This window comes from Pholcus phalangioides, unplaced genomic scaffold (assembly GCF_987345545.1).
Source record: "Pholcus phalangioides strain wild (caught in Gottingen) unplaced genomic scaffold, Ppha-v1.0 ptg000017l_1, whole genome shotgun sequence".
Classification (NCBI taxonomy): domain Eukaryota; kingdom Metazoa; phylum Arthropoda; class Arachnida; order Araneae; family Pholcidae; genus Pholcus; species Pholcus phalangioides.
This window is the reverse complement of record NW_028301610.1, coordinates 58,334,268-58,362,129: the sequence shown is the minus strand read 5'-3', so window position 1 is coordinate 58,362,129 and position 27,862 is coordinate 58,334,268. Positions and strand designations below refer to the sequence as shown.

The 27,862-nt window shown below is 35.7% G+C and overlaps 1 protein-coding gene across 1 annotated transcript in view; it reads left to right on the top strand.

Moving 5' to 3' along the window:
• LOC149074171 (non-homologous end-joining factor 1) overlaps positions 1 to 27,862 on the top strand; it is a 77,809-nt gene that overhangs the window by 35,029 nt on the left and 14,918 nt on the right. Inside the window, exons 4-5 of the mRNA XM_089246668.1 lie at positions 11,573 to 11,711; positions 24,263 to 24,327. Coding sequence (XP_089102794.1) covers positions 11,573 to 11,711; positions 24,263 to 24,327 — 204 coding nt within the window. The remainder of the gene's footprint in view (positions 1 to 11,572; positions 11,712 to 24,262; positions 24,328 to 27,862) is intronic.

Sequence of the window (27,862 nt, the reverse complement as noted above, 5' to 3'; positions counted from 1 at the left end):
CCTGATTTGTTCCCACCCACAGAATCACCTGCAAGGGCAACTTTTGGCGATGAAATACGTCTCAAACGTTGCCAATCTTCCCCCCAGGAAGACAACAGCGCTCGAAACCCTGAAAATCCCTACACACTCGGTTCCCAAGTTCCCTAACCATAGAATCGCCGATGATTAAACCCTTATCACTATCCCCCCTCTACCTCATCCACGACCACCCATTCGCCCTCTAAACTGTCGTTGTTTGTGGAGATTGCTTCTTCATCAACAGGTGGCTCAACGACCAGAGGCTCCGTTATAACCGGGCCCCTCTAGCACCCTAACTTTTTCCCGTAACGCTTCGACCTCGAGTTCCAGCCTTTTCCTATCCAAGCACCCTTTACAATTGAAACTATCAGCTACTATACCCCTAGATCAGGGAAACCTCCCGTCGCAAGCTCTACACAACACTAGTCGAGGTTGAGGCATACTAACACTATTGCTAAAGCTAGATAACAATAATTAATTAAAAATAGGAAAATGAAAAACGTTAACAGGAAATTAAAATAATGTAAAACACATTACTATGTGAAATATAGGTAAGAGATTGTACGAAAAAATTACGTAAAATAGAATGCTCAACACGAAGAATAAAATAAGTATGTACATAAAGAATAGAAACACACTCTAAAAAAGGTATTAAGCTACAAAGTACAATTTTTACTTATTAGAATTAGCTAACTATCTCAAATCACACTAACACTACAACTATAGGCCCAAAGGAAGGAATAACAAAGTTATTGACAGAACCTGGGAAAAAGTATACACTGTCTGCTAACCCTAACGTCCAAAAAACGTACAAATTTATATCAGAGAAGCGAGAAAACACAAACCTGGCAAAATTTCAATGAAAATGAATTGCGAACGAGAAAAAAAAATTTAAGTCGATCGAAAATACACAACGAAAATTAAAAAAATTGAGAGCAATATAGTAAAAAAAAAAACCATTTATCTCGCAATCCAAAGTGTGCTAGAAAAAAAAGAGAACACCGCAGAATATGACCCAAAAATAAGCAACATGCCAAGTAAAACTCACGAGAACAAAGAAAGACACAAAATGGTGCACTCACGTGACGGATAATCCTTCGGTAATCCCCCGGCAACGGTTTCGGATAAAACTTCTTGTATTGGTCGATGAGCGGAGCGCGATAAAAGCACATCCATTCTTAACGACGGCGAAGATGAGAATGTGTTGTGCGTTACCTAGTGAGTTGTGCCGTAAGTATAAGTGTGTATACCTAACAGTCTGAGTGTGTATCTAGTGTTGTGTGTGATTTTTCAGTACTGCCATCTATATTTCAAATTGTGTAGTGATTAAATATTTTTACCATTGTAGGCCTGTTGCTCTCTGTGGCGAGACTTTTTAATGGGGAGATCAGCTCGCATTTGCGCCTCGAAGTTGGGAACCACAGAAAACCAACTTCAGCCAACCACCACTGTGACAAAGGCAGTGGGGCTCGAACCCGGGTCCCTGTGATGCAAGTCTGTCACTATGACTACTTGACCACCACAGCCGCGGGGGTCTAGAGTTGCTAGACATCCATATGTCCACAACAGCGTATGCAGGTTGGGATTGCATTGAATATTCATGAATTATTAATTGACTCAGTGACCTCAGAAAGTTGCTTTGGGATGTGGGTTGCGTTCATGTGGCCTGAATCTTCTAGGTTTCAGAGCCAATGAGGTACTGCATTTTTATTAATTTTCAATTAAAACTTTGAAAAACGAAATATTTGAGTAATTTTTTTTATTGTACTATAATTATGTTGTCCCATGGCAAAGCTAAACATTCAACACTACTGACAAGCTTTAAGAAATGTTAGCATGTCTATATATAAAAAGTTTTTTTTAGAGAGAGAATTTTCAATGTCAATTTAAAAAAATATTAATGTTCTGGAACAGGGGCGGTCTTAGGGCAGTGAAAGGGGCCAAATGAGAAGGGCCGTCGAAACACATGCGTTAAATATACATTACTAGAAAAATATCTTTAAGATATGTATTTATAAAATGAACTATAAAATATACATGAAAAATGACCGAGATGAGAAAAAAATAGGTTTGATAAAATAGGTAAATATAGGTTTGAGAGTGTGTGTGTATAATATTCCGGTTATTTTTCGAAAAGAAAATAATCGATGGGCAGTGCACCTATATACGAACAGCACATAGCGATTTTGGACAGATAAAAATACACACTCTCTGTCTCGAGCTCTTTTCGTTTACCCCTGCAGGTGATTTGGGGGGGGGGAGAAGCAATTTCTTTCTCTGTTGTTGTGCAGTAAAAGAAAAATTATGGAGGATCGCCCTCTCTCAGTCACCCAATTTTTCTACTAACGAGAGCAAAAGTGCTTTCCTGTGTTGTGGGGAGTATTACAAGAATTGAAGGTGTCTTCTGATGTGGGAAAGATTTTGAACCAGAGGCCTTTCATTCCCCTTTTTTCCCGACTTGTACTAGTTTTATTAAAAACGCAGAATCGAATCGCCAATACAGTACAGTATTTCGAAAAAAAAATTTTAACAACGAATGAATTAAAACCTATGATTAGCTGACCATTTTAAATAGGGATCCTGGGGGTGAACTATCTCTGCGGTCCTTAGCCGAAAAAAAGTAGTTAAGCCCCGATTTGTCCTTAGATGGCCAGTAGTTCGACTTTTCGGTACTATCTCTAAGCTAAGGACTTTTTTTTAGTAGTTACTTAGGACCGCTGCTAAGGACTGCCTAGCACCAGTCCTAAAGCAGCAAGAAAAGTAGTTCACGGCGGCCATCTTGGAAAAGAGGAAATTTCGTCTCTGGCCGCGAGTTCTCGCTGTGATATTTAGCGATGAAATATGCTGTTTTTTTTTCGAATTAAAAAATTTTTTACGATAATAATGACAGATAAAACTTGGATTATATCTTCGGTGTCATCACAGTTGAAGTGATTCATCGTTATATCCTCCAAAACCTGCTGTAGTATACATACGTGTATGTTGACATCGGCGATCGAAGCCACGACGAAGTGCTAGCATGTTCATTACTGAGGTAAGAATTATTTTATTGCTATCGAACTATATAACAAAAGTGTTAGAGATATTATTAATATTTTTTTGCTCGGTAAATGCGTTATTTAAAAATATAAATGGACATAATGTCACGCAATCAATAGGGCAATGGATCCCACTTGGTAATGCTGAAAAATATCAAATAGCCCATGTATATTTTGGGTTGTATTGAAAATATTTACATGGCGAATGAAAGATGAATCTTCAATTACGATAATATCAAATTGAAATTTTACATTCTATGTTTTCTGCTACATTAATTTTTTTTAATGAAAAATTATGTCTAAATGAATTGAGCACATGCGTAAATAAATAATTACAAATACAATTCATTGATAATAAATTATAGCACCTAAATGACAAAAATTTTAATTAATTTTTTTGTGATGAGTAATGGTGAAATTGAAATAAAGCATGGTAAAAATTGGCAGTAATGTTAAATATTAAATTTTGTAAAACTCATGCACTAAATTTAGTGTAAAGGATTAAAATATAGATTTGATATTTTGAACTGTTCAAATGAACAATATTGTAATAATTAGTGAAAGTTAAATTTTCAGAAAAAAATCATATGCTATTACTTTAAAAATTGCACTCTGTAACTCGCTCCGAGATGAATATTTAATAAGGAATCATTATATATTTTTGTTGATAAAAAAATGAAATTCGTACAATGGGACTAAAAAACAAAGTTTTAATTTCAGGCACAATTTTTAGTGCTGAGGTATATATATTATAATGAAAGGAAGCAGATTCGTGTTTGAAACATATTACTACTTCAGTATTTGGGTTATGGCCTTGCTGTGTGTGTTCAAATTGAATTTTTTGCCAAAAATTGTTTTTGATTTTGTGTGTATGGGTAACGACAGAAAAAAAATGTCCATGTCGAATACTTAAGAAATTTAAAATATAACATTTTGAGATGTTATGGAACTGAAACTTTTAACATTTAAACTTTAAACTTTTAACAAGCATTTATTTTTTAACGATGTTGTTAGTAAACAGCTGATATATATATATATGTTGTATATACATTTGTGAGACTTTTCTAACTCTTGAAAAATTTTGTTTCCCAGGAACTTGGCTGTAGGTAGCTACGAAGTTATGTGAAGGTTTTCAAGGTTACCAAACAATTATACCAGAGCAAACAAAGGTAATTTTAATTCTTTGTATTTGACTTTGAGCAACAGTTTCCATTATTATTTTCATGTAAAATAAAATATTTCCATGCATGATTTAATGACATAAATTTTAACATTGTGTCGCATCATTTTCACTGATTTCATTTGTATCAACAACCCTAGTGGAACAAATACAGTCGAACCCCCGATTTAATGCCACCATCCCACCCAAAGAATTTTGCCGTTATATCAGATCGCAGACATAATAGCGTTTCGGAGAGGCTGTATTACATAAATTCACACGTTTATTAAGAAATGTATTTCAGTGTCTCATTTATGTTGCATGATGAATAAAATAACCTATTTTATACACATTCAATTTTAAGTTGAGAAAATTCATAAAAATTGTAAACTGTAAAATCACTTGAATATTTCTCAATATAAAACATACTTCCCTCTGAAATTATTGTAATTTCAGCAACACATTTTATATGTGCAAAAACAAAATAAGCAAGGGGGGGGGAGGTGGCATTGTTTTTAGTCCATACCATATTGGTTTTTCTCGAGAAATATCTTGCTATGAGTAATTTTCTTTATAATCATAATTTTTTCAGATACTATTGAAAGAACAACTCTTTTTGACATAATTGAATTGAGCAAATTAAGATAGATTTCTTAATGGCTACCTGTACCACTCAAAATTTGACCAGTGCAAGTAAAAACATATACTGCTGAAAAACTTGTCTTGGCTATACGTATAAATGAGAGGGGAGGACATTAAAAAAAACCTTTAGAAGCTTTGCTAACTGAAAAGCAATATTAATTCTTTGAAAATGTTATTATCATATTTACTGATTAGCAAATTTTGTGAATGGAAATATTAAAACAATTAATATAGTTGACGACAAATAATATTATACTTTTTAACTAGCGAGACCATACAACACTGCAAAATTTGTATGTTAATTTAAATAGGGGTTCTCCGATCTACAAGAGGTTGCTAAGGATGTGTTCTAGAGCGAAGCTGAAAGGAGTGAAAATATTAAGTAAGCTGCGTGCCAATAGGTTTTTTCACTTCATCTGTCTGACCAAAATTTTAGGGTAGAAACATGGCTCGAAAAATTGAAAAACATTTTTGGCGCCGGCCAAATTTCTTCGCAGCCAAGCATATTTTTAGGAGAAATAATCCAAAGTAAAAAAAAATTATATTCAACTTTTTCAGCACTTAGTGATGATCTTCACATATTGGAAGATGCAGACATAAACTCCAAATATTTTGCGATCTGCATAAAAAATTTTAGGTGTCAGTATGATTTTCTTTTTTGCAATGTTGGCTCCTAAGATTTGTGAAGCCCTAGGTAAATACATCTAGACATGAACAAGTGCATCTGTGTGCAATGCCAGGCCTCCCTTGTAAAACACAGTTGATGTATTTTAGATCCTACTGTGATAAAATGGTGGCGAGTCGACAAAGTGCTATTGTGCACGAATTATCTCTACTTATGCAACTAAAGATTGTTATAATTTGAAATAAAATATACAGTACATTTAAAGATTGATAAGCATAATAAAAGTGTTTTTTTCTTCCTCTTTCTAATTTCAGGTAAATCAACATTTGAAGATGCAGATGAAAATTTATGAATCTCAAAAAATTATATTCTTGAAAGGTGCGATTTCTAAGAAAAGTACAACAAATAAATTGTGATTATGGTAACTTTCTATGAATATATGTTTGAAATAAAATGCGTTTGTATGACAAATCATGTGTGCAAGTTGTTATTCAATTCATGTTTCTATTAATCAACTTCAATCAATCATTCATCTTCTAATGAACTGAAATGAAATATACGATCAAATGAAAGTTATCAGGTGAAGTTATTTGTTGGAAGCTAAATATGAAACAGATAAATTGATGAAAAATCTTCAATATAGAAGTATATATCTTTTAAATATTGAAGTATTCACTTGCATTGACAGGTAAGTGCTCATTCATAGAGAATCATGTTCTGATAATATTTTTTAATACTGAGGAGAAACCCATAGTTTAAAATACAGAACTACAATACGCAGCAAGGCAGTTAATTCTTTTAATTATAAAATTAAAAATAATTATCTTGTAAAATTATCAATAATTTATTATTTTAGTTGCTCCAGAAAGAATTTGCAATTCGTTGTTTCAATGAATTTAAAAGGAACAAAAATGGATAATAAAAAATCATTTAACAAATTGGTCTTTAAAAAAAAGTGACACTCAATATTAAAAATAGTATTCAGCTGGGGCCTCAAGTAGGGCTCCCGAGGTGAATAGGGGGGGCCCAAAAATTCTATAATTATTTTGCATAATAACCCTTTCAAGAAGAAGGGCCCCCCCCCAAAAAAAAAGGGAAAGTCTGCCCCGAAAAGGCACATTACGGCCATAGGCTCAACTAGTGCCGGTAACCTTAATTTAAAATCTTACGTTTTGTTGTTAGAATTTTTTTTTTTTCAAATTTTGATTTCATCAGTATGCGACCCACATATATGCAGCTGGGGTCCCATATACTCGCTTCTTCAATCATCTAAAAGTGGGGTCCATGAGCTCGGACAAGAAAAATACTTTGACTATTATTATATACTGAATCTTATTCTAAAAAGAAGTCGCAAGATGAAAAATGCAACGTCCTCATACGTTTACAAAATAATTAAACTAGCCAGTGATATTAGAGCAAAAAAAATTGCCAAACACGGGTGACAAAAAAATGTATGGCGAGTCCCTCGGAAAAAGTTTGTTTACAACATGTTTGTTTGTAAACATGAAATCGCTGCCACAACCCACTGCGGAAAAACGATTGTTAAATAATTAGTAGTAGTTGTAGGCTTCAAACAGCATCCCGATTGGTTAGAGATCTGTTACTCTCGAAACCAAAAATTTTCTCCCCCTCTAACTACTGTTTCACGTCACGTGACCTTAAGGACTGGTAGTACATAGTACCTCTTAACTACTAGTAGTCGAAGCGGTCCTTAGCTTCAGTCCTCCGACCGGTAGTTCATTAGGACTAGTAGTTACTAAGGACTGCAGAGATAGTTCACCCCCTGCACTTGAGTCTCGTTCTTACCTGTCACACGAGGAGAAACAAAAATGTGCTCACACGAGAAAACCCATGCCTTTTAGCGCCCCCGATCACTGGCCAGTCTTCCGACTCTCCAGACTTTCCTATTAGTTCTACCAGGGGCAGCTCGGTGGCTTTGGGTGTGCTCTGGAAGGGCGTCAAATCTGAAGTGAAAGGGCAAAAAAAAATTTTTTTTAATTATTTGTGCCCGCTGTAGAAGGGGCGGCAAGTCTGAGGTAGACAGAGTGAAAAAAATTTAGGGGAAATGATTTCTGCCCCCTCTAGTAGGAGCACCAAATCCGGCGTAAAAGAGTGAAAGAAATTACAGAAAGTTATTTCCGCTCGCTTTAGAAGGGTCGTTATATCCGAAGTGGAAACGCAAAAAAAAAAATTAGGAAAACTTTTTTGTGCCCTCTCTAGGAGGGGCGTTATGTTTGAGGTAAAAGGCCAAAAAATGGGATAATGATTTCTGTCCGCTCTAGGAGGAGCGCCAAGGTAAAAGACCAAAAGAAATTTGGCATATGTTTTGACATAAAATCTATCTGTTCCTTTGAACGCATCAAAACAATTTTTTTTTTTTTAATTAGGTAGGTCAGGGGGGCCCAAATATAGGTCCCACTCGGGTAGATATTTTGTCTCGAGCCGCCCCTGAGTACAACGTGTGTGTGTGTGTGGAAAATTTTAACAAACCGTACATATATACAACTGAACATCTTTTCGGAGTTTCATGGATCTTGTTTCAGATACCCGGTGAGTAACGGTAAAGGCTCCTGTGAGGTTCGTAGACAGTACGTCTGTCTAGGACAGTGTTTCTTAACCTTTTTTTGCCCGTGGCCCCCTTTGAACCATATTTTTTTCCTCGTGGCTCCCCTGATTTTAGTTCAACTGAATGAAAAAAACTGGTGTGCCAAAATGATAAATTTAAGAATGTGCTCTGAAATCCATGCCAGAAATCTGAAGGAACCAGATTATCAATGGCCGGTTTTTTTTAATGTCAACTGAATTGCTTTATTTTGATTTTTCAACATTACCTGGCAACTACACTGCTGGCCACCGTAAATGCAACACCCTGAAGGAAGCATGCAAATAATATGAAATTTACAACATGCATTAGCGGAGGTGAGATATGCAAATGATTAGAATTTCAGCGCAGACGCACATCACGCGCGCCTGTGGCGCCACTTCAAAGCGCTATTTAAGGCTTGGAGATTTCGACGATTTGAAGTACGGCAATTGTGTTTTTCTTGTGGTTTTTTCAAAAAAACTATCAATTATGCCTCGTAGAAAACAGCGATCATCTTTTGATCAAGTATCCGATTTCGACAGAGGAAGGATAGTGGCCTAGCGAGATTGTGGATTATCTTTCAGGGAAATCGGTAGTCGTGTTGGACGAAACCAAACAACTGTAATGCGGATATGTGATCGTTGGATGCAGGAGGGTACGACGGACCGACGTGTTCGATCGCATCCACCTCAGTGCACCACTTCACGTGATGACAGGCGTATGGCAGTGACGGATCGCTCAGCCACATCACGAACCATAGCACAGCACATTCAGTCTGTACCGCATCATCCAGTGTCTGCGCGTACCATTCGACGCTGTTTACAGCAGAGTGGTCTGTCCACAAGACGTCCATTGCTTCGTCTACCCTTGACGCAGAATCACAGACGTCTCCGCCACCAATGGTGCGATGAAAGAAGGATGTGGACAGCACAATGGAATGAAATTGTCTTTACTGACGAGTCACGCTTCTGTCTGCAACACCACGATGGTCGGATTCGAGTCTGGAGACACCGTGGAGAGAGGATGCTGAACAGCTGCGTTATGCACTGCCACACTGGTCCTGCACCGGGTATTATGGTATGGGGCGGTATTGGATATCACTCTCGCACTCCTCTAGTACGCATTGCCGGTACTTTAAAAAGCCAGCGCTACATCTCCGAGGTGTTGGAGCCAGTTGTCCTTCCTTACCTTCAGGGCTTGCCCACAGCCATATTTCAACAGGATAATGCGTGACCACACGTGGCACGCATTGTCCAAAGGTTCTTCATCAATCGCCAGATTGAATTGCTTCCCTGGCCAGCTCGCTCTCCGGATCTTTCGCCGATAGAAAACATGTGGTCCATGGTTGCTCAACGATTGACCCAGATTACATCCCCAGCTGCCACACCAGATTAACTTTGGAAGCTGCTTGGTCTGCTGTACCCCAAGAACACATCCAAAGTCTCTTTGAATCAATGCAGAGGCGTGTGGCAGCGGTGATCTCCAACAATGGCGGCTACTCTGGCTACTGATTTTGGCAGGAACCACACTTCACAGAAGTCTATAAATTTAATCATTTGATGCTTGGTCAACATGTTATCTACAAAATAAATTTTGTTGCGATATCTCTTGTCTTTCTTGGTGTTGCAATTTGGGTGGCCAGCAGTGTATGTGGTTAGCCTGTTGCAAGCTATACTATACAAGAAAAAAAGTTTTTTCTGTGCTCTGTGGGTGATACAATAGGTGATATAGGATGATATATTTAACCTTTAGGGACCTATTGTTTCAAACAATAGAAATAATTTCAGTCAAAAAATGGTGATTTAATTTTTGCTCGTTCTTCCTGACTTTATCCCAGAAACAGGTTTGGAAGATATGATAAATGTCTTACTGATATTTCATCCTTTTTTCTCTCATCTCCCTCCAAATTTGTTTTAGGAACAAATGGTGCAAACCTATTAGTGCAGGCTATACACAGAAAATTACACTGGCTTTACTGTGCATAAAATTATTGTAGTATAAAAATAAGATTAAGGAAGAAACATCAGATATTATTTTTGAACAGTTTTAAGGGGTAATCTTATATTAGTCAAGATATTTTGCAGTGTTTTATAAAGAAAAAAAAATTGTTTTATTTCACTCATTTAACTTTGTACTGTACTTGGATTCATTCCAACTGGTACCATCTTTTCCTACATATAATCTACAGATTTACAGGGTGATCCAAAAGTTGCAAGACTTTTGAAAACTTAATAAGTTTCAACTATGTACAATAAGAAGATGCGGTTTTCACAGATATGCTTAGAAATGTCTAGGATTTTATTTCCCACAATAAAAAAAAATCTGAATAGTTACATTTTTATTCAACAGATGGCACTGCAGTTTAACTAACAAGGCTTTTCTCACAAAGATAACATGTCTACAGATCAAGATGTATTGAACTTTTGAACAGAAATGTTTCTTACAACAAAATCTTAATCTGAAAAAATATATATATGAGCAACATCTTTGTGTTTATGTTACACAATGAACTCATCTGCTTATGAAATGCATGTTAAGTACTTTTGACATTATATAATAGCGCCATTTGTTAAAAAAACGTAACTATTCCGATTTTTTTTATGAAAAATAAAATCCTAGGTGTTTCTAGGTGCATATCTGTGGAAGCTGCATCTTACTATTGTACATATTTAAAAAGTTATTGAGTTTTCAAAAGTCTTGTGACTTTTTGAGCACCCTGTATATTCTTAACAACATCTTCATGCACAATATATACCACTGCATTTTTGCATTTTATCAGCAAGGTTTTTTCTTACATGTAAGAGGCCATTCTAGTATTACGTAAGCAGATTTTCAGCCATTTTTGACCCCCCCCCCCTTGTCAGCAAAACATTGACCACACCACCACCACCACCCCCCCCCCCTCCCGTCAGCAGCTTAGAATATTTCATATCTTCAAAAAGGGATGGTTGATGACGTAAGCTACCTTAAAACCCCCTCCCCTCCTTGTCATCAAAAGTCAGCGAATCCGAAACCCTCCCCCCCCCCCGATGCTGACGTAATACTTGAATGACCCCTAGGGGAAAAAACAAATTTAAATATTTTAAATAATAATTTGTGAAATATAAATTTTTAAGATTTATAGTGAGTGCAGAAAAATTTACTTTTTTTTAACAAAAACATGGCCAAGAACCTTTTCATTTCTTGATATTTCATTATTGATAAATAAAATGTTGATATATATCGATTATACATCACTGCGGGTAAAACAATGGACAAAAAAGGTCCATTGTTTTACCCGCAGTGATTTATAGGTGAAAGCAAGATATGATGAAAGCAAGGTTTGCATCTCCGGATTTTTGACAGGAAATTACAATCCACTCTTTTCAATTGAATAAGATTCTAATGACCACAAATGCAATACTCACAAGGGGTATAATCTTTTGGCATGTTGTGTTTAATGACAGGTTGGTTGAATTTAGGTACTTTAATCTTTTTTCTCCCTCCCTTTTTTTTGCACTCTTCAGATTTATAGAGAGCTGACATTTCCAATGATAGCTCTAGTCAAAAGATTAGAAGCTGAAAAAAGTATGTTGATAGAAACAATAAAAGAAAAGGATGCAGAAATTTCTGATTACAGACAGAATGGAGGACTTCTTTCTTTGCGTAAGGCACTTACTTGATTTGATTTACATATCGAATGAATATATGCTAATACAATCTGTTTTGAAAGTTTAGGCACAATATGAAAATTTTATTCTCTAGAAAACTAAGTTACTGAAAGTAAAACAAAAATCTTTCTAATATCAATAGAAAAAAGCATAGAACTAAGTACAATAAATGTCAGATAGATAAAATCATAACTGATTGCACTGAGGTCATAAGATTTTTCAAAAGTTTAGACACAAATGTTATGTTATGCAAATCAATGGTAGTGTGGGCCCCGGTAGCCCGGTTGATAAGATACTCGCCAAGTACCAAAGGATGTTTAGAGGTGTCGCAAGTTCGATACCCAGTTCGTCCTTGTCAGAAAACTTTCCTGACACAGGGGTACAAAAAAAACCTGTGACTTGACCTAAAAATTGCTACTGCAGGGAGTCCCCCATCTAGGGGTTAGCACACCAACCTCTCGATGAGTATAAAAAACAAGCTTGCCAAAACAAGAAAAACAAGAATCGGCAATAAATTGTAGATCCCGGTCTAATTAACCTCATTTACTTCAGCGTCCCTCTTTCAAGATTAATTTTATTTTTTAGTGGGGTGCTAGTTCCACTTGCCCTTCAAAGAGACGAGTTGAACCTGAGGCTGGTTGTGCTTTAAAATCATTCATAAAATGATGATCCATAAATGAAAGAAGTTTAAGCAAAGGGATAAAATTCATTTAAACCCAAACATTTCATTATTCTGGTATACAAAGCTAATTAGAAACCTTACTGTGCAGAAAACTCACAATGTTCAACTTCGGTATGTAGAAAACTCACAATATAATAATACCCCCGCCCAATAAATATCAAATGATATTATATGAGGCAAATGAGGAAAGTAAATGTGAATTTTCTTGGACTATAAAATCAAACTTGAGAGGTGGAGAAATCAGCAGAACGCCATCACTTCTAATCATGCTTTGACATGCAATGGTGGGCCATTGAAAGGTAGATGGATTTGGTAATGATTCTTGTTCCAAATTTTGCTTCCTGATGAGTCTCAAATTCGGTTTAGTTGCCCAAAAACATCCTTACTTTCTTTTAATTTGTGAATTTGTCAAGAACTTAGTGACCAGCCTTTGCTTTTGATAGAGATGTGAGGTGAGAATATTCTCGGAGAACGAGAATATTCTCCTGAATGTAAAAATTGGAGAATAATCGAGAATATTCATTTTTCTTTTGAATGATTTAATTTTTTTTACTAATTTTGTTTATATTGTGAAATATTAATCAGTTTTCATTACCTGAAGTATTTACAACAAAACAATTTTTGGTATAATCGCCCCCTAATGACAACTCTAGTTCGAGCCCTTTACATTTTTACTTTACCTGGAGAATATTCTGAGAATATTCTCCAGGTCATGATGAGAGGTTTTAAAAGTTTGGTTATAAAGATTTTAGAAATCATTAGATTAAAACCTTAAAAAATTATTTTAAAATTAGATAAATTTTCAGAAATAAGTTCACAACAAAAGAAATTAAATCGAAGTTGATTGATAAAGGAAGCATTTATTATACAATCCCCTTCATTCTAAGAAGATACAGAACTGTTGTTTTTTCAATGCACATACACCTAAATATTCTGTTATCACTCACATTTCTTTAAAAGTTGTGTAATTCAGCCATGGTGGTTTAATTTTCTTGCTTTCAAACTTTAATATTATGTGTCTACATACTTCAATATACCATCTTCTTGACGGGAAGAGAGACAGGGTCAGAGAATATTCTCTCACTATTATAAATTACTGGAGAATTTTCTTATCAAAAATAATTATTATTATTCTCACGTTATTTATCGAGATTATTGTAATACATATTATTACATATATTCTTGATAATACTCTCTGGAAAGATTTCGTTAACTGAAGAATATTCTCTGCAAGGACTGTTATTAATAACTTCAGAATAATTCTTATTATTTTCTATAAGAATATTCCCCAGTAATTTATGACAGTAGTCCTTCCAGAGAATATTCTCAAGGATATTATATGTAACTATATTATAAATAACAGAATATTCTCATCATGAACTTATAAGAATATTCTGAAGTTATTTATAATAGCAGTCCTAGCAGAGAATATTCTCAGAAAGATTATTCTCGAGAATTTTACATCTCTAGCTTCTGAAATGTTTTTTGCTATTAAGTCTATGAAATTTCATTTTTCATCTATTTCGAGACACTCATCTTTCAAGTCTATAGAAGCAGCTAGTGCTGACTCACGAGCTTTATCTCTTTCTTCACATTAATATACAAATACAAATACAACGCCACAACAGGCAAATTGCCCAACGAGGTGGCTAACTTAAGAACATCATGGATCCCCGAGCCCCTACCTACTACTGCTACACCACACATGCACCCCCCCCCCCCGCGGAACCCCCCAACGAATCTGTACATGCGGGAATGTGCGTGTACGTGTAGTGCAACCTGACGTAAATTTTGTTTCTGTGTAATGCTTGTTATGTGTAGTGCTGTCATCTGCCACCAGTTTTACTAACTATGAGTGAAGTGTTATGGTTGAATGATTTACCGTTGTAGGACTGTTGCTCTCTGTGGCGAGACTTTTTAACGGGGAGATCGGCTCGCATTTGCGCCTTGAAGTTGGGAACCACAGAAAACCAACTTCAGCCGACCACCACTGTGGGGTTCGAACCCGGATCCTCGCATCACGAGTCCGGCACTATAACCACTCGACCACCGACATTCATACCACAGTTTATAAAGCCAATGCAAATAGGTACAGAGTTAGTGTAAACACATTTGGTTCCACTTGCCTCAGCACAGGCAAAACGTGGGGAAAATGTAACCCTCTCAATTTGTATGTTACCTAGAGAGATATCATAATTATATTATATAAAGCTGATAAAAATAATAAGAAAGGAAGAAATTTTCACCAAAAAAATCAATATTAATTAGGCTAACTTGCATTTTTAGAAATATTCAAAATGTAAAGGGCTCAACAGGTAGTGATACAAATACAACGCCACAACAGGCGAATTGCCCAACGAGGTGGCTGACTTAAGAACATCATGGATCCCCAAGCTATTTTTTGGAGGCCCTACCTACTACTACTACACCACACATGCACCCCGCCCACACCCCAAAAGCTCTGAAACAGGAGATCAAGATAAAAAAACGAACAGTTCAGGAAAAAATTTTTAAATTGTAACAGCGATGTTCGTAAACAATGGCAATTTATGAACCAAACTATAACAAATAAAAAATAAGAAAATTACCCTGCCAGCTACAACAAACTGCAAAAAATCGGCTCAAAACTTGAATCCAGATTTTATAAATCGAAAACTTAGATAGAAAACATTCCAATATAAGAGCTTCTCCAAACTGTGACAGAAATGCATTGATATCTTCAATGATGATATCTGGAATTGGAAACAGTGGCTTACATAAGATTATGTTCATTTAGTTCAGAAATTAAGTGACAGGATATGATGGTATTAACAGTAAAAAATTATCAAAATCATAGCTAAATATCATGATGACTTGTTACTATACCTAATAAATACTTCACTACTCGAAGGAATTTTCTATCCTGAACGCAAAGTATCTATTGTGTACCAAATTTTTAAAAGAGGTGATAAAAACCTTTTAGCAAACTGTAGACCTATTTCAGCATTCCCCGGTTTTTTCAAAAATAATAAAAGTATGAAAACAAAATTGATTAATTACTTGAAACATATAAACTTCTTCGCAGAGAATGGATACGGTTTTCAAACAGAAAAAAGCACTGAAATGACAATCGCAAAAGTGGATGAATACCTAAACCAAGCTTCAACAACAATAATTATTCAGTATCAGTTTTTATTGATTTAAAAAGTGCTTTTGATTATGTAGATCCAACTCTGTTATTACATAAGATGGATAGAGCTGGAATTCGTGGTGAACTATTGCTGTGGTTCGAAATGTACTGTTGTGGGCGAATGCAGGCAGTCCATATAGAAAATGAAAAAAGTAATTATCTTGAAATAAAAAAGGAATACCTCAGTGAACAGTACTCGTCTCCACTCTTTTTCTGATATACATAAATGAATTATGCCTTCTAAAATTGCATGGTAGAATAGTATCTTTCACGGATGACACTGTATTATATGTTGGAGATAAAAATATTTCTCATTCGATAACTGAAGTTGAAGATGACCTTAGACAGATTAACACATGGCTAGCAAAAAATAAATTGCTTCTAAACGTATAAAAAACACAATTCATGTGCCTAAAAATTTGAGATATAAAACCAGAAACTCCAATATCACTAAGATTGCATGTTTGTAAATACCTCTCTCAAAGCTGTTTTTACAGTCACATTGAAAGAGTAATAGGATGTAACTACGTAGTGTCAAGAATGCCGGTAGTCAAAACTGGTTGTTGTTGCTCAAAGTGTGCTTGCTTTGCAAAATAATAATAATAATAAATTTCTTTGGATAAAATACAATAATTCACGAGACCATACGTCCCGCTTTCAAATAGAATGTCCCGTAATGCTCCAGATGGATGTACTGGACCAGTTGGGATCTGAAACACTCTTTCGCCACTGAATCAACTGCAAGAGTCTGCCATAGTATAATATGATATGTATATATATAATAATATATATAGTAGGATAAAATACAAGATAAATGAAGATTGGATAGACGAGAATAATGTATTGTCGGATAATCAGCATGGGTTCAGGAAGGGGAAGTCATGTGTAACTAATCTCCTTTGCTTCTATGATCACGTGACTAAGGCTTTGGCTAAGAGCAAAAATGTAGATGTTGTTTACCTTGATTTCCAGAAGGCATTTGATCGGGTCCAACATGGTAAACTCTTGAAGCATTTACACGAGATTGGAATTGGGGGCAACTTGCTGAATTGGATAGAATTGTGGTTAAGAGATAAGTTGCAACGAGTTATGGTGAACAGGGAATTCTCTGGTTGGACAGATGTCACAAGTGGAGTTCCTCGAGGAAGTGTCCTTGGCCCCATACTTTTTCACTTTTTATCGATAAACTCGATCAGGGTATCGATGGGATTACTAGCAAATTTGCAGATGATGTGAAGCTAATGGGGGTAATCGAGAATCAAAGCAATAGGGAGTTGCTCCAGACCAACTTAAACAGGATTGCAGCATGGGCAAATGAATGGAGCTTGACGTTTAGCGTTGATAAGTGCATGGTTGCTCATTTTGGTTTGAACAACCCACGGTTTTCTTACGAGTTGAATAGTGTCACTATCCCGGATGCAACTACGGTCACCGATTTGGGAATTCTCATTGACGAGCGGCTTAGGTTTTCTGAACATCGTTCAGCGGTGGTCAAAAAAGCAAATAGAATGCTTGGTCTCATTTTCAAAAAGGTCTCTTCGCGTTCTCCTAAAGTCATTCTTCCGCTGTTTCGAGGCTTAGTTCGTCTTGGACTGGAGTATGCTGTAAGGTTTTGGAGACCATAGGGACATAGACTTGGTTGAAGAGGTTCAGAAAAGAGCTACGCGTGTCCTTATTGGCACACAGGGCTTGAGTTATGAAGAGAGTCTTCATTTTTTTAATATGGTTACATTGGATGAACGCAGGTGTCGAGGAGATATGATCGAAGTGTTCAAAATTTTCAATGGGATGGATAGGATGGACCATGAACTTTTAGTACACCGCCAATCGACTGCTTTTACAAGGGGACACCAGTATCGATTGGTGAGGGACAATGCAAGGTTATGGTGCATTGTCACAGGGAATTTTTCTCTAATAGGGTTGTTAATAAATGGAATAGCTTAACCCCGGAGGTAGTAAATTGTAATACAATTGACACGTTTAAAAAGAAATACGATAAACATGTTGGGGTAAATCGAGAAGCTATCCATTCTTAGAATAAGACAACTACGAGGTATAAGTATTTTTATGTTCATTGTATAAATTTTATCATGCATAGCCTATATATTGTTTCGTAATCGAGAAGCTATCCATACTTAGAATAAGACAACCATGAGTATTCTTTATGGGCATTGTATAATATTTTATCACGTGTATATATTGTTTATAATTTTTATTAATTGCACTTTTAATTGGGTTGCGGTATTTTTGAAATATATGACATCCATATTTTTATGGGCATCTTTTCCTCAGCCACCTCATTGGGCATTTTGCCTGTTGTGGCATTGTATTTGTATTTATAAAATGAAGAGGTAGCGAAAAAGTATCTTTTTGAATGACAAAATCACTAGTGCTGCTCACTTGTTCTTTCAAAAATATATATATACAAAAAAAGGATTATTTTAAGAAAAAGGAAAACAAAAATGAATTTTATAAGAGTGAAATAGAACCTATGCAGTGGGTCGTCATCGGGGAGTACCCCATTCATGGTTCGAAAAGTGTAGGTGTTTCTGAAGGGAGGCTATGCCTAATTGCATTGAAAATGCAACCCTTGTTCCCTGATGCCTGCCATCTCAAAAACACGTTAGACAAAACAAAGACAATGAAAAAGTACAATATTTATGACTTAAAAAGTACAATATTTGAAAAATATATACAAAGTTACAGGAATATTTTTGTTTAAAACATTTTTGTTTTCTTTTTCTTAAAATAATCCTGTTTTTTTCATATAATTATATATATACAGGGTGATTATAAAAAAAACTATCCCGACATATGGGCCCCTAACTATCATACCATTCACAGAAACTGAATGAAATTTTGGCATAAGGTATTTTGATGTATGCGCTCAAGAATGATATGGAAAACAATAGTGTCACTCTAACAGTTACGATTACAGTGAGAAAATTTCGAAAATATGAAATGGCAACACCAAGTTTTTTGTATTGGAATGTGATCTCCATTGTGAAAAACCCTAAATAGCGTTCGAACGGCAACTGTAGCATGAAAATCACCGGCGGTAGATAGGCTAAAAGTGAGGACAACCAATAAGGACAGAGAAGCAGCATAAAATAAAGCATTTTATTGTGTTTCACAAATTTTCCACATGACCTTGTGGAGGACTAATCAGGCTGGGATCTCAGCCGAAGAAACGGTGTGATGAATGAAACGAACATTAATGCTCTGGTGCACAGCAAAGTCCTTTTTACTTTTTCCTTGCCTAGCTCCGGGGATTTCCGTGCTACAGGTGCCATTTCAACGCTATTTAGTGTTTTTCAGTATGGAGATCGCATTCCAATACAAAAAACTTGGTGCTGCCATTTGATATTTTCGAAATTTTCTCACTGTAACCGTAACTGTTAGAGTGACACTGTTGTTTTCCATATCATTCAGTTTCTGTGAATGGTATGATAGTTAGGGGCCCATATGTCGGGATAGTTTTTTTATTATCACCCCGTATATATATAATAATGACCAGGTATCTAATTGCGGATCTGTTGCATATTATATTTATTTTGCGCATGTATTGTGGGTTCGGATTGGATTCTGTGTATGCAATGTTTTGCAGAGAGGTAGATTGTATTTTTATTGGTAACATGTGCACACACATGGTGGACTTGAGAAGATGTGGTCACACCCATGGTCACAACTAAGGCAGTTGAGGGAGTCTGGTGCCCTGGGCCAGAAAAGGTGCTGAATTTACTCTTTTTTGTTAAAAATTATGGGGACCGGTACACCAAAATGACGCTGTCCTCAAGTGATAGAGTAAAAATTCCCTTTTTTGCGAGTCGCAAGTTGCTGAGGATAAAGTAACAGTCACACTTGACCGTAAAACAGGATTAAAGTTTATGATAATTCTCATTTAAATTATCTTAGTGGTATAGCCCTCTCATCACTAACCCCTTCTCCATGTGTTGCCAGGACTGCCATTACCAGAAGCGTGGCCCGGTGAGAAAATTATAATGGGGCAAGATTCAACTCAACAATTTTAGTTCACCAAAAATGTTTAGGAGTCCCTTCGCCTCCATTTTATATATTTTATAGGGGAAGATAAATCGGCATCAATTTTTCCAGAATATATAGGAACACTGAGAAAATAAAAAAATTCATGCACACGATTAAATGTACATTAACACAAAAATTGATGAAAATTCACCACTGAAGATGAATTTAAATAATGAGAGAAAAAGTTCCCCAAAACTAATGAAATTTGTAGGTGATAATTTAAAGGAATAATTCCAGCAGCACCAATGAAAATTAAGAATTAATTAAAGAAATATTCCAGAGAATTGAGGTAAATTCAGAATCAACGGTAGAAAAAATTGCAAAATTGATGACAACTCAGAATTAATGTGAGAAATAATTTCAGAATTGGTGAAAGTCTCCAATAATTTACAGTGAGTTCAGGCAACATTACCTACCTTCTATAGGTGGTGTTGGTTTTGGGGCCATAAAGCATGGGGCACGGTGCAACCACACCTGTCACATACCCTTAAGGGCGGTTCTGGTATGGGCCATTTTTTCCAGCATGGCCCAGGCCTTCTTTGATCACCTGCACTTTTGTTGAGACAGAGCATCGGACCATGATCTGTTATGAGAAGGAGGTATGGGCCACTTAATTTCAATTCTTTCAAAATTTAAATCCTCATGCTTAAATAGGTAATCTGAAATCGAATAATTTCTATATTAGAATTGCATTTTAGAACTTTTTTTCCTATCAATTCAAATGCATTGTATTTTCCTTGAATTTGCCATGTCCTCCAAAATATAAATTGAAAACCATCACCACAGAATAATATTACGGTCAGAAATAGTCATTTTTGAGTATACTGTAAAATTGAATGCAATTGATAAATGCATTTTGAATTGCTAATTTATCATTGTTACGTAACTGGCTATCTATGAGGGTGAAAACCAATTTTAGTGGTACCAGAATGTATTTTGAGGTACCTAAGGCCATCTCAAGAGCATCATGAGACGTTTTCAACTAGGTTTTTTGTATGGGCTGGACTTACTCACTTACAGTTTACACACGTCTCGGTAATCTAAAAAAATTTGCCACCCCTCCGAATTTGCTGCCCTGGGCTTTAGTTTGCATGGCCCCCCTGTAAATACACTACTGGCGAGACCTAAAAGGATAATAACTGCAGTGCTATACACAGGGCTGCGTTTATCAGACGCGGAGCATGGTGTGAAAATTATTTTGTGGCTCCTTAACCCCAATTTTATATATTTGGGGGAGGGAATCGGGTATTCAAAGATTCACGCATTTCACAGAATAAGTATACAGGAATACTAAAAAAAAAAATATAGGCATATTCAAATGTGTAAATTAACACAAAAATTAATTAAAATTTTGAATAGATGAAAATTTTGAATTAACGAAAGAAAAAATCACAGGATTTTAAATTCAGAATTACAAAGTTTTCTCTTTTAGTAGACTCATTTGCGTAATTCTAACTTTTACTAACACTTATCGAAATTTCCCGTTTAAAGCATCTTCCCGGTTACTTAAATTTTTAAAACTTAAAAAGTTTTTCATGAAGAGTTTTTGGAAAACACTATACGTAGGACTCGTTGTATGTGAGCTCTTAATGTTTCTTGCCACAAATAAAATCCAAGATTGCAATCTTATTATTTGAATATTCAAATTCGAAAAGACACCCTTGTATATATATACAGTCAAACCTCGTTAATGAGTCACTCTTGGGAGAGCAAAAATATGACTTGGTAAGCGTAGTGACTCGTTAAACAGAGTATGCCATAGCTGCGCCAATTCCTGCCTGAGGACAATTGGGACTTCCAAAAAGTGACCCGGTAAGTGGAGTGACGTGTTAACCGGGTGACGCACTTACGAGGTTTGACTGTATATAGGTTGTTGGATATTAACAACACTAACTGCAATCAGTCTAAACCTCAGATATGATTTATTTAATAGTAGGCAAACATATTGTCTTATCAGAGAATGAACTACCAAGCAATGTAGCCTGTATCTTAAATTTTCAGGTCTTTGTGCTCTTAATTGTTTTTATGCATGAACTATCTGTTCATGAAACAAAATATCTCTAATGTCAGTGTTGTACTAAATGAGTAATTAGATTGAGGGAAAAAAATCAAAGAGATACATCTTACCTTTTTTTTCAGAAGTTCAGTAGTAAAAATTGTCAAAATTTAGAATTTATACATAGTTTATCCATTTTTCGGAATATATGAGAATGATTCAGATGATGGTGTTTGAAAATTTCAAAGAAGTTCTCAAGTCTCCCTAGGGAAACGTGGCTGTTCAGAGGTTCCCAGGAAGGCATGCAATTAACACTCCAAAGGGCATTGGAAGTTACCTTGCTGCAGGGAAGTCATCATCTAGAGATGTCCCTGCTATATACAGGGTACTATCAATAATGGAACAGAGAGCACCATTGGATCACCTTATGCTCACTATTGGTACTTCCACACTAGATGGTAACTCAAACAAGAGAGAAAGTTTTCAAGGGCGAAAAATTACTAGATTCCTTTTGTGGTGTCCCTTTTTGTTTGATGCCCTAAGCAGGTTTTTTTATTGGTTATTCTTTAATGGCAAAAAGAAAGGCCAGAATTTTTTCTAACACCAATAACACCAAAAATGGTATTATAGTGGCTTCAAACTGAAACCCTCCTTTCACAATCAATAATAGTTTAGATTTAATCAAAAATTTCCAAAACATCTGCTGAGAAAGAAAAGGATTTCTTTTGGAAGAATTGCGGTTCCTGAAATTTTGGCGACTCAGTGCGACCGCACCTTTTGCACTCCCCAATCTGGCCCTTTCTCTGCCTGAGAACTTTCCGTAATAGCCAATTACCACTGATGATGAATAAACACTGATGAGATGAATATGTATGTATCATATGGTTATGACAACGGGCATATCTTAAGCAAAGGCAAGTAAAAATATATGATCGCCTTTCCTAACTTATCTCAAAACTGCTTGTCATTGGACAGAGAAAATTTGGGGGGAAGGACCACCAGGAAGCCTAAAATTTATCGAGCATGTGATAACATGGATTTAAAAACAAGCAATTTCTGAACTAGTTTTTCTTCTGCCGTATTCGGTCACTACCGAATTAGGAGGCTTGTTGAATAAAAAGGTTTTTGGAAGACGCCTGGAGCGAGGTCAATCCAGTCTTTCCTTTTAATTGTTTAGTTCTGGAGAACAGTTTTTCAGCAACATTTCTGGTGTTCTCAATGACTGATGAGTAATAAAAGAGAGGGCATATGTGTGTGTGTTCAGAATGCAACACAATTTCGTTTTTTTCCCCATTATATTTTTTACGAAGAGAGTTGATACCTCTTCCCTACAATCTGGTCCTTCGTGTGCACCCCAATCTGTTTTTATCTGTAGGTTGGATTGCTAGACAATTGCCATTCCAAAGAAGTGGGGCTGCTACTTAATTGTGATTGCCATGACTGGAAGGCAATGTTAGATTTTGTCTATCTCTAGTTTCGACTAATAAAAGCACTTTACTTCAAAACGAATTTGAGCAACCCATCGCAGAGACACTTTGGGGTAGGGGGGGCGGTACCAGGAAATGGAAAGAAGATACATAACTATGTTTTTCTGGAGCAAAACTAATGCCAAATAAATTAGGATCCATATTTAGAATTTTAAAAATTTTTTAGTCACATTTGGAAGGGCACTTTAATTTAGAAATAATCTATTGGCTGAATTTGAATGGTGTTGCTCAGCAATACTATTCAATTGATTGGTATTGCTCACGCAACACGAGCAGATATGTTCTAGCGTCCCTGTTAGCTGTAGTTGTACAAGACGATCTAAAATGGAATAGTCATTTTAACAATAGCTGTAATACCATACGAAAACAAATTGTAACTTTGTATAGATTAAAAAACATAAGTCCGAAACTCCTTAAAACAGTTTTCTGTGCTTGGATCCAATCAAGAGTAACTTACGCTATTACAGTGTGGGGAGGTACCTACCACGATAACATCAAGAACTTAATTAACATCTATAATCGTTAATTACGTCTATAATCACATAAAACGTTATGTAATAACATTCAATAATCCTGATATACTAAAATCAGAAATTTTAATACTTAATCTAAGGCAAATTTATTTACATAAAATGATAATTTTCATGAACTAAAAACCATAATTTATTTCTCAAAACTAATAATGACAGAACCTCAAGTAGATACAATTTCTTGTATTCAACTCCAAAAACAAATAAATACCTTGTTCAAAAAAGTATAAATTACCTAGGACCAACCATTTGTAAAAAATTCTAAAAAAAAATTATCAGACCTTAGAATAAATAAACATCTCAATAAAGAAATTTTTATATTTTCAAACTCTATTATGAATTTTGAAACATTTACCAATAGTAATAAATAGGTAACCAAGGCAAAATTTGAAATAAGAAAAAAAAAACAAATAAATCAAGAGCATGCCATTTATTGTATATAGAAATTTTTTTAAGCTCTAGGACAAACCAAGTGGGTCCCTAAGAGCTGCATAGTGTATGTATGTTTTTTTTTTTAATTCTGTTGTCTTTATTTTGTATATTATGTGTATTCTGTACTCATTGTATTTGTGTGTGTTGTTTTGCAATAAATAAATAAGATAATTCTATATATTATTATTTTTTAAATCTGTTTTTAGCTTCTCTCAAGACCGAAATGTTTACTGATGAGGTTTTTGATGAACTTACAGTGACAAATTTTGAGGTTTGTGTAGTCTATTTTTTTAACTCATAAGTATTTAAAAAAAAAAAGATAAAATAAAGGTACAGTGAGAAACTCCATTTTATCTATTGTCACTTAACCAGCAAAAGTTATCATTAAATGAATTTGGCATTGTTATATTAAGGGTGTTAAAAATGTTATGAATTGTCAAAACAAATGTATATATAGCACTGCAGTCCTTGGATATTCTAAGGGGACCACCTGTGAAAATCAAGTATAAGGAGGGGTATGACAGGTGGCTAATGGGGCTACAGAAAGCTGTGAAAACAATACAAATGTGAAGAAATTAAGCTTTTAAGTTGAACATGGTGAAAAATTATGACTACCTTTTGAATACAGCAGAACCATGGTTGTTTTAATGCATGGAGCCTGGTGCGTTAAATCCATAGGGGGTTCCATGTGAAATCTGGTAGCTACTACAATTTTAGAGAGTAACCATGTAAATCCGTAAGTTGTTACTTTTCCCGGCGAAGTACAGAGCTCCCAAAAAATCATTTTGCCTTAAGCTCATGATTTTGAGATGCTCTGCATAGCACCCTAACAACGATATGGGGATAGACTGGATTATAAAATTTCTCTCTCTATAAGTTTACTAAAAAAATTTAGTTCAATATGTACTTTATAAAGCAGCATATTTCTGAATCTGAGGACCTGTAAAATGTCTGAACTACTTTGACGGACCACTAAATTACAGTAATGTGGGGACTAATTTCTTTTGATATGTGAATATCATTAATATTTTTCGTATATAATTTAATAATTTTCATTTAATTACAATTAAAATTTCAAATCGGTCTGATGTCTCATTTTGGCGGATCACAGGGTTCCCTCTTGGATGAAAATAGGTAGCTAGCTGGAAAAGTGAAGAATATGGTCCAAAGGAGGCCATGGGAGTAAAAGGTTGAAAAACACAGATATATAGCATATTTCTTAGTTTTTTTTATGGAGATGGTGATTTTGTGAAGATTATATATGTTTCAATTTTGACTGTCTGTTTCTGAAGCTTTTTTATCTTCAAATCCAACACACTCATTAGCAAGATGTAAAACATAAAATGTACAATCAAATATGATACAACATAGGAACAGAAAGATTCTTGAGTTTCAAACACAATCCGTATATCCTTTTTTTTCGTATTAAAAAAGAAAAAAAAAAGACCCTTTTCAAGACCTGTTTTCCTGAATGGTAATTTCATAATGTTAAAAGGGAAGTAAAGTAAGTTACTTAAGTATAACACAAGGGGAGAGAGAGAAGTTCTCTTGCTGGAAAAATATTTATTTATTTTTACAAATTTGTGAATGGTAATTCAGCACTTACATAACAAAGAAAATTCAGAAATGTAAGAAAACAAATAAATAAAAATAAGCAAGTGAATGTGTATAAAGGATATGAGAAAGTGGGAAAATTTTAAAAACTACACAAGTAAAATCAAATAAAAATAAAAACATCTCCTTTAAAACTATTAAAAAGAGGAGTATAAAACTAAAATTATGTGAAACAATGCAATGATAAGTTAAAGTAAAAAAAAGGTTAAAAGGCATAGCATTGAAGATGTGGAGACAGATCGTGATTTTTTAAAGCAGCCTTGAACTAATGAACTGTTGGTTTGCTCACAATCTTACCAGGCAATGAGTTCCATACATGAGCTGTGCTAATGAAAAAATGATGTTACCTGGTATAATTTCATCAGAATGGAATTCTGATGGTAAATTTGTGAGCTCTTGTTGTTGAATTGGTGTAAGTACAGTGTCATCTTAATGCCTCAAGTGCAGAGAGACCTCATAATATTCAGACCTGTATCAATTTTTGAGAATAATTTATGTAAATTGGAAGGCATATATTTTTCTACACAGGTAGGAGGCCTCAGAAAAATCATGTGGCCCAGGGGCCTACCATGCCCTAGAAATGGCCCTGTATAAGTAAGGGAATCAATTGATATGAATGTTAGTTGTCTCTATGTTTTAGAGCAATATTAGATCGAGGAAGAGTCAGTGCCATTCGAGTGAGTGTTGATTCAGATATTCCAGTCTTTCTCAATAAGATTTTTCACATAGGCCTGGCAAGTTTTTTCGGGATAGTTTTTGTGGCTGTTCAAGCATTTTAATATCTCCCACCTAGTTGAGAGACCCATACAGTAGAATCATATTCCAGAATAGGTCTTACAAAAGTGTTAAATGCTTCAAAAAAGTGTGAAGGTGCTACATTTACGATATGGCAGAAGAGAAATTAGATATATAGTCTCTTAGTATGCATTGGGATTTCACCATAGTAGCTTGAAAATTCAGAGATGTGATTATGGGAATGCCGAGAGGTCACTGTGTTCAGTGATTGGTGGAAGGCAGACATTATCAATAGAATACTGGTAGCCTGGATTGCTGTGCCCAAGGTTAAAAACCACTGTTTTTGAGAGTGATATAAGAAGTTCATTAGAATGGTACCATATGCAAAGCCCATCATAAGTGGCCTGAATGTTGAAGCACGAGTTGAAAGCATGAATATTTGTGTAAAATTTCACATCACCTGTGCACATGGAAACTTGTATGAAACGCGGTATGGATGGGAGATCATGAATGAAAACTGAGAAGAGCACAGGCATATAGCCGCTGTGGTGGTCGAGTGGTTATAGTGCCGGACTCGTGATGCGAGGATCCGGGTTCGAACCCCCACAGTGGTGGTCGGCTGAAGTTGGTTTTCTGTGGTTCCCAACTTCAAGGCGCAAATGCGAGCCGATCTCCCCGTTAAAAAGTCTCGCCACAGAGAGCAACAGTCCTACAACGGTAAATCATTCAACCATAACACTTCACTCATAGTTAGAAAAACTGGGGGCAGATGACAGCACTACACATAACAAGCATTACAAAGTAACAAACTTTACGTCAGGTTGCACTACACATACACGCACATTCCCGCATGTACCGGTTCGTTGGGGGGTTCCGCGGGGGGGGGGGGTGCATGTGTGGTGTAGCAGTAGTAGGTAGGGCCTCCAAAAAATGGCTCGGGGATCCATGATGTTCTTAAGTCAGCCACCTCGTTGGGCAATTTGCCTGTTGTGGCGTCGTATTTGTATTTGTATAATACACAGGCACAAGAACATAGCCCTGAATTATACCGCTTGTAACTTGCACAGGGCTCGACAGACAGCTTCTAATACAGACCTGCTGAGTTCTTTCATGCAGTAAGCCACTGATAGCTCTGACGATATGTGAGAGAATGCCAACATAACTAAGTTTACTCAGCAATACTGACCTTTTCACTTTGTCAAATGTCTTTTCAAAATCAGTATAAATAATGTCTGTAGGCACATTATTTTCTACTGCCCTGCACGAGTCAACAAGGCATTGAAGCATCTGTACCACTGAAGATCCACCAGGGATAAAAGCAAATTGATGATGCATCATTATACATCTCTCCAGTAAAAAAAAACAGTTCTTGCAGTATACAGCTCTCAAAAACTTTTGCATCCACGTTCATTAAAGATATTGTACAATAATTTTCAACCAATTTAGGTCTGCCCTTT